The 8,572-nt window shown below is 36.8% G+C and overlaps 1 protein-coding gene across 1 annotated transcript; it reads left to right on the forward strand.

Annotated features, from left to right (window-relative positions):
• Window positions 1-533: 533 nt before the first annotated feature.
• LOC143248638 (transmembrane emp24 domain-containing protein 7-like) lies at window positions 534-7,935 on the forward strand. The gene is made up of 2 exons (XM_076497155.1): window positions 534-806; window positions 7,499-7,935. Exons 1-2 carry the CDS (start codon window positions 549-551, stop codon window positions 7,712-7,714), a joined length of 474 nt encoding a protein of 157 aa, XP_076353270.1. The 5' UTR covers window positions 534-548; the 3' UTR covers window positions 7,715-7,935.
• The last annotated feature ends 637 nt before the right edge of the window (window positions 7,936-8,572 follow it).

The raw sequence follows: 8,572 nt of genomic DNA on the forward strand, positions 1-8,572 counted from the left end.
TTTATATAGATATGTCCTCACCAGCCCCTTCACCTTTTCACTGTGGGATTCTAGCGATGAGAGGTTCCATTTGGAAGTTAACATTTTCATGAATTGAAAACGTATTTTCAGTCATACTTACTTTTTCTGACACTCTCACACCATTTTTTCCCATGAAGAGGTTCTGTTAGAGACTGTAGATTGAGTCAGTCTCAAAAATGTGATAAAATTATGTGAATGAGGTAATTGTATACAGTACTAAAATATAGAGTGCATTGATGTAGGTGGAGAATTTCATGGGACAGATATTTCCAAGGGTAATTAAGTTGTGTATAAAAGATTAGAGCAAGTGAGAAATAACCAGATCAATGCTTAGCTTGGCAAAGGAATAAACTGTCGCAGTTGAGTAGTCGCTGTAAGTGTGAGAGGAGGTGAATATAATTGGAAATACATTATAAATTTAGGAAAATGTTAACTTCAAGATCAATATAGAAATTTCCTGTATACATATTAGATACCATACTTGTTTTAGTTTAGTTCTAATAAAATTAGATACTGCATTGGTTTGTATGTTTCTACAGGTTGTGACAGGTGGTCAGTATGATGTAGATATGACTCTAGAATCACCAAAGAAAGAGATTCTGTATAAAGGAATTAAGAAGCAGTTTGACAGTTTTACCTGGACAGCTGCTCAGACAGGTGTTTACACTGTGTGCTTCAGTAATGAATTTTCAACTTTCAGTCATAAGCTGGTATACATGGACTTTCAAGTGGGGGATGAAAAACCCCTTCCGGGCATAGAGGAGCATTTGTCTGCCATGACAAAGGTTAGTATAGACACTTTAAAGGAATTTATTTAGATAATAACATTTCTATTAAATTTAGTGGTGAATTTAAATGGAAGTAAAGTGCATACTGTATTTTTGTGTCATTTTTTAAAATCTTTTGAGGCTCACAAAGCCAGTCCAAGAGCTACAAGTGTGTTCCACAAACAGTGGTGATGACTTCTCATAAGTTATACTTAGGATGAACCTTTTTTTTTTTACCAAATTTATTCTGAAGTGTGTCTTGTTACTTGTCCTTAGTTCAGTCCCCATCACACCAAACATGCTTGCCCTTTCAACTGTGGTACCATTATAATGTGACAGTTACTCCCACTATTCATTGGTAAAAGAGTAGCCCAAGAGTTGGCAGTTGGTGGTGATGACTAGCTGCTTTCCCTCTCGTCTTACACTGCTAATTTAGGGACGGCTAGTGCAGATAGCCCTGTGTAGCTTTGCAGAAAATTCAAAAAACAAAGCAATTTTCGGTTGCAGATTTACTTCCTTCTGCTCTTAAAAGTGTTTGTTAAACAAGTGAATAATATTGTGATTTTTTAAACAAGAAATATGAATAGGAAAGTAAAATGTAAAGATGTAAATACTAATTACTAAATTTTTTGTAATTGTTACAATGGTTTTTGCTGAAACAAAATGCATTTTAAATGAAATATTAAATATACACTAAATAATTTCCAAAAACTAGGTGTTAGTGAAAGAAATCATTTTATGTTAAGAGAGGTGATATTTAGTAGCACAAGAATAGAATAACTTCATAAGATTTTTCATAATATAACATATGAAATAACATTGTAAATTGCTGTGTCAGGACCAAAAATACAATAACTGTCATAAGTTGGAGAACTTTTGTTTCACTTCATTTCTAATTAATATTATAGTTACTTTTATGCCCATTTTAAATATAATAATAATTCATAGACCATTTTGATGTTTTGTATTACCAATGAACTTCAACTTTAGGCATTTCCTGTGCATTTTAATTTTATTTATTAAAATGCCTCCACAAGTTTTTTTCTACTTTAAAATCGATCATTGCTGGGTATGGTAAAAAGAATGCACTGGCCATTGAAGAAATGAAGTTTTATTTTGAAAATAATGTGTACCTAAAGTGCAATGTGGTACCTTCCATATTCTCACAAGATTAACTTTTCCCATTTAGTGTTGTGTTGCCCTTTATATTCAATTTTTTCAAAATATATGCCACAAACCTTCCACATCTTTCTGTTAGAATCCAAAGTTCCAACACATCTCTTATGCAAATCATTATGCTTTAAATCTCCACCAATAGGAGAGTACTAATATTATGTGACTTTTCTATGCAAAACTGCTTAACTATCACTTTTGTTTGGGAGCGCTTGAGTGCAGACATCTTTCTTTAGACCACTTACTACCTAAGAAGTGGTTTAACTTTACCTCAGTTGAAGTTCATTTAATTTAATTTCACTTTTCTTTGAGAGCATTTGATATACTCATGTTGCTGTGTATTTTCAATGGTTTAGTGTATAACCTGAATTCTGAAGTTGCTGCTACCATTTCTGGTGTATGCCACTTGTCTGTTATTGCACTTTCGTCCACAGACACAGGCAAGTCATCAGAGAATTTCTTGGCCTTTGTTCACAGGGAAATGGAACAGTGTATGGCAACCATGCTGTCTCCTTTTCATGCACTTCTTCCTGTATTTTTAAGCCTCTTACATGATGAAAATTTGATTCCAACACCTGAAGTTTGCCATACTTTCCCACACATTTTGTTCAGCTGTAATTAGCTTTATCAGGGATTACATCTCAGTTATGTGATGTTTTATTTCTTTCCATAGTTATTTTCACTTTATTGTTTCCACCTCTCTCCCTTGTTTCCCTGTCCACTTATGTTTGTGTTTACATTGAGCCTTTTTCACCGTGTTGGGTGATGGTACTGGTATGCTTACTTTCCTGTGGGCTTTGGGTCAGTCCACCTTTATGACTTTTAGGGTTGGCTTCCAAATTCTGGACCATCAGTTCTGGGTTCAGTTTTACCTCTTTGGAGGAGCACAGGTCCCAATTTTCCTGTTCATCCGATCTATACCATGTTTTTTTCAATTTGGTCTTTTTCTGACACTTTATAATACCTCATCTCACTCCTCTTCATGTTTGAGGCTTTCACAGGAAGCCTAGGGGTTTCTGGGGACATCCTTTCTCTCTTCTTCCACTGTATTCCACATATTGTTTCTGGTCCTACACACATTATTACATTTCTTGAGGATTTTTTTGTTACGACACTGTATTCTCATGGACTCATCACGCAGGTACATATATATATATGGGATCTTTTATGGCTCCATTTTTCATTTCAAGTGTAACAAGGTTACTGTGTCCTTGAAGTTGTGTGTGGCTTCTGTCCAAAAGTGATTCACTGTTCCCACTGGATGCCCCATTGGTCCCCATTGGAGTCAGTCATGGCTCTGTGTCCTTGCTCCAGATTTTATCCTTCACAGCCTTATCTATCCCAGCACCCCTCTGGACCACAGTTTACTGTTTTTATGCTGATACACAGTATGCAGACAATGGTTCCTGTGACTGCCTGTTGGGTTTGGAACTAGTGTTAACTCATCTGGCAAATTTGGTTCATTAGAGCAGCCCTTTCCTCTCTGATGTTCAGGTTTGTCTTGTTATTTTAGAGGGTTTCATGTTACCCCTTTTCTCCTTTCTCTTCTTTCCTTTGTCTTGTGTGGGATCCCTGGTCATACTAGTGTCTGTCCAAGGCAGTAGTCAACCTCCTCATCCAACATATTTTTGTATTTGCTCCACATGTGTTGTGTGGGTTTTGCTCCTATCTATTTGCCTGTCATTGGGTGCTATATCTTTTGGTACCTGGCCCTTTCATCTGACTTCCAAGCTGTATGTTTTGCCAAGTGGTTTGCCACTTTGCTTGGCATATTCATACCTTTAGGTTGCACTTTCACATGCACTGCTGACTTCTTTCTCATTCCAAAGAAGAGACAACACAGATTCCTGTGTTTTACATGTTGAATCTTATCTATTGAGCCAACTCCCATCACATTCACTTAATGGCATGCAATATTCTTGGTGCATTCAATCTGGTGGAGGATTGTCTGTCCCGACTGGATTGGGTTTATCCCTCAGAATGGTTTTTACATCCTGCTGTTGTTCAGTAGTGCTATCATTGTTTAGGTACTCCCCATATTGCCACATTTGCCACTGCTCCCAGTCACAAGTTACATCAGTTTTGGTCCTCCGTTTCCCATCTTAGAGCTTTGTAAGTAAATGCCTGTGGTAGGAATTGGTTATACCTATTTTTCCTCCTCTATGATTACTTCATCAAGTAAAGTAGTCTCACATACCCTTGACATTCTATGCAGAATCCTTCTGATTGCTCCTTACTGATCCACTCAACTATGGTTCCTTATATTGATTTAGCTCCTGGTGATCCCTCCTGTCTCTTTTTTCCCTTACTTCCAGACTTGTTACATGAACCTCATTTGCTGGTTCTATATCCCTCATTTCCCATCTTTCATCCTTACATCTGGCTTTTGTCTGGTCCTTGGCAAGGAGAACTGGATTCTCTCACAGTGTAGCTACTCACTTAGCCCATCCCATTTGTCCTCCTTCTTTGGCTGTTTGCCTGACAAAGTAGAGTGTTATTTTGCTTGTGGCATTGACTCTGAGTTTTGGATTTTCACCCAACAGTTTCCTCTATTTTGAGTTTCTCACATAGCTTTTTTGAAAGGGTTCTTCAGTATCCTCGATTTTAGGGTTTCATGTGGTATTATCTTATACTTTCCACTTTCCAAGTTTCTGCAAGTCTTTGCTTCCATTGTTCTTTCCATGTTAATCCATTCCTTATGGCTCCATTGGCCACTGAGGCTTCTATTGCTCTTGGACTGGAATATTGACAAGATCCTTCATGCTCTCACTTTACCTCTGTTTGAACTGCTGTCTATGTGTTCTATGTTTCACCTCACTTTGAAGGCATATTTTCTCCTCCTCCTGGCTTGCAGATGTTGTAAGTTGAATATTTTTGCCATCAATGTTACTAGGACCTTGTACCACCTCTCCTGCATTACTATTTTTTTGGATTGTGCTTTTCTTCATAAGATCTCTGCATCTTGAAAAAGTCAGTCTTTCTTTTCCCTTATCTGCCTATCCTCTATTTCTGATCTCCACCCTTGTCCTTATCAGGATAGACTCTTCTATTCTGTCTATGCAATCTGTTGTTATATTACTTGCATAGCTTCCTTTCAAGGTCCTTGTTTCCACTTTTACTTATTCTTTGGCAACCTTCCTTTTCCTGTGATCTTTTCCTGGTTACACTGACCAGTTGGGTTTGATGTTTGATCCAGTTGTTCTCATCCTCTTTGTCTTCATTTCAGCATGATATCTTTCATGTTTTCTCATATCATATTTGCCCTTCTACCTTCTGTCCTGCCATTCATTTTTGCCAGCCATTGGAAGAGATTCTGTAATCAGGAACATGGATGATTCCACACACATTTGTCTCCTGCTATCTACACCACATCACTGTTTCTGCTTCCTTGGGGTATCACCTACTACCTGTGACTGTTCTACAGACTTCAGTGCACCTGTGATACAAGGTATGTTTTTACTAATGCTTTCTTTTCTTTCAGGAGCCCCTACTTCAATTTCACTTTGGATCCTGCTCTGTGGCAAGGTGTGCATGATCATTATATTCTATCTGTACTCAGAATGGGTTCCACTTAGATGGCTATAAGCATTTTCAGACATCATGCTATCAAATTCACACTGTAAGCCATGTTGATTCTTGTGCATTTTCTATGGCTATGTATCCTCCCCCTTGAGATGGGTTGTTTCATGAGATCACTAGTGTGTAAATTCCTCATGATAATTGCATTCTAATGTGCTCATCCCAGACATTAGCCCTCATGGATGACATGGGTAAGATAAAAGAAAATTGCTGTCCATCCCTGCCATGCCTACATTGAATAAATTCGTATGGTCTGCTTTTAGAAATAGGTTTTGTGATCACTCATTGCACTATTTTGGGTGTTGCATTTCCTTTAGACTCTCCACCCCTCTTTTACTCCATCTTTCAGTGGAGTATATGATTTTTTACCATTTATCATTTTCAAGCTCTTGGAAGGAGTGACCTTGGAGGCAACCTATAACCTTTCAGTTCTTCAGAATAGGGCAGTGGTGTTCAGTCAGTGTACATGGAGCTGCTAGATCCTCTAGTTGAACAACTAATTCCTGGAGTTAGAACACCCAAATACTATTCACCCCTTCGATTGGATATCCCCTCCTGTCCTCGCATGGATGTTGGTCATTTCAAGGTCTGCAGGGATTGAGTGCATATGAGGGACTTCTCTCAGATTTTGGATGATGCATTCTTAAATCCCTGGCATTAGGCTACCCTGTGGATTCTTGAAATCAAATGTTAGGCTCATTCTTTGCCTTGGGACTCGAGGTGAAGTCAGTGTGAACCTCCTCCTACTTTGGATTTGTGTATCCAGCGAACGAGGTTTGGGATGTTATTGACTTACCAAGTATGGTCTGTCATGCACTATCTACATCATGGAATATATCCTCACATGCTCACTTTCCATAATGGGATTGGGTGATTCTTCTTTCTTTGTAACATTCATTGCTCAACTATCCCACATGTATGTGCTCCCTATGGCCCACCATATTTTGATCACACCTTTTCATGTCAAAAGAGATTCCTAGTTCAGAAGTGGTGCAGTGCCCCTCTTCAAATCACCTGTCTTTTCTCTCTCACATCTATGTGTGTCCTTTCAACACTTTCAGAGGATACACCTGTTCTGCCCTCACAGATGCCCCTCATCCTTTTCACTATGGGATTCAAGCTCATATTGTGAAAAGTGGGAAGGTACCATATCAGAAATTATAATTTTTCTATATAAGAATGTATTTCCAATAGGTACTGTCCTATGCTTACACTTCTCACCCTTCCTCCTCAAAAGATTCCAATGCTCACATCTTCTTTCAAGCTTTGAAGTAATTGTTTGGTAGTGACACATAGGGAGCCACGTGTCACATAATAGTGGCTTTTTCTTATTGATGGAGAGTTGATGCATAATGTTTTGCATGAGACATGTTGGAAGTTTGGATTTAACAGAGGAATGTGAAAGGCTTGTGGCATGTATTTTGAAAAAAAAATATTTGCATATGGAGAGCAGTACAAAATGGTGATAGCTAATATTGTGAGAGGAGGGAAGTACTTTCTGGAAATGCATTATCATATAAGAAATTTGTAACTTAAAAATTATGGTACATATCAGCATTTACAATGTAGTTACAAACAGTACAGTATATTGCTCAAAAATATCAGTATAGTAACTCAAGAAGTCAGTGTGGCCATAGATTCTCTAAAGGTAAAGCTGTTTTTGTAATAAAGGAATAATAAGGCCAACATTGATATGGGATATTTTGACTGGAATGTTAACAAAGCTTTTAGTGTTTTTAAGCTCTTTAAAAGTTTGTTTGACAAAAGAAGGAATCAGTTTGAGTATATTCCCAAAACATTCATTGGATATGGGGTGTTTTCTAAAATAACCACATTTATTCCTTACAGATTTTGCAAGTTTAAATGAAGTTTTTGCTCTATTGACCTTGCTGCAACTCAGCTTCTTTCTCTAATTATTATATTTATTTTATTATTGTCATGTCTTTAATTTTTTTCAGATGGAATCTTCATGCACCCAAGTTCATGAGAATTTAAACACTGTTATTGATTACCAAACACATCACAGATTACGGGAAGCTCAAGGTAGAAAGTTTGCAGAGGATTTGAATACGAGAGTAATGTTCTGGTCCACTGGTGAAACTTTGGCCATTCTCTGTATTGGCATTGGTCAAATCATCATTTTAAAGAACTTCTTTACTGAAAAAAAGACTTAGATTATGAAAAAGTTTAATTTCATTTTTATGTTAAAATGAGATATACTGCCACAGTATTTATTGCTGGGAGGAGAGTTTAGTCTGTGAAGAAGATTACGGTACATCTGTATGTATAAGAATTATAGTATGGTCTTGTGTGATTGTAAAGTTTATGAATTGGAGGTTGTAGACTTACTTGCATTCGAGATTGACAAATGCATGTAAGATAGTGTTTTTTGTTGTCTTTTTTTTCTCTCCACTTGACATCGGATTAAAATGTATCTCAAGGTAGCTGGTATGGGTATTAAAACTTTTATTAAATTAAAATTTTAATACCCATACCAGCTGTCTGGAGATACATTTTATCAAGTGGTTTCTGCTGTCATGAATGACATGAAATTAGTTTTTAAATATATGGCACCCAGGTAGGTGTATCTCTCCCTCAAAGTCAATATTACACAGTTCGGTTAAGAAATTATTAAAAAAATACTTTTAGTCATTTTTTCACACATTTTGCAAAAAACAAATACAAATATTGATTTTAGTAAGTTCAGAATGAAAACATAAGGGTTTGTGAATTTCTTGAATTTTTTTCTGAGTTTGATACTGTGCTGATAAACTCCTAGGAGAATTTCAACATAGTTTTGAACAAAACAGCACTAATTTTAACCTTAATTTCAGTATGAATGTAGTTTTATCAATGCTATTCAATCTCTCTTTCTAAATCGTATTATCAGGGTGTGATGTAATTACCTGCATCTCAGCTTTGACAAATCATAGGCTACAGATCTCAACAACTAGTGAACCTCTTTTCTTTTTTTTTTCTATTACATTCAATTGTTTAAGCTCATAGTGATGAAAACTTAGCTTAGTGATATG

This window comes from Tachypleus tridentatus, chromosome 4, assembly GCF_004210375.1.
Source record: "Tachypleus tridentatus isolate NWPU-2018 chromosome 4, ASM421037v1, whole genome shotgun sequence".
NCBI classification, from domain to species: domain Eukaryota; kingdom Metazoa; phylum Arthropoda; class Merostomata; order Xiphosura; family Limulidae; genus Tachypleus; species Tachypleus tridentatus.

Bases quoted from the DNA above. Each gene is read 5' to 3' on its own strand.
- LOC143248638 (XM_076497155.1), top strand. From the start codon at position 549: ATGTTTCTACAGGTTGTGACAGGTGGTCAGTATGATGTAGATATGACT. The intron at 807-7,498 runs GTTAGTATAGAC...AATTTTTTTCAG, and splicing joins ATTTGTCTGCCATGACAAAG to ATGGAATCTTCATGCACCCA.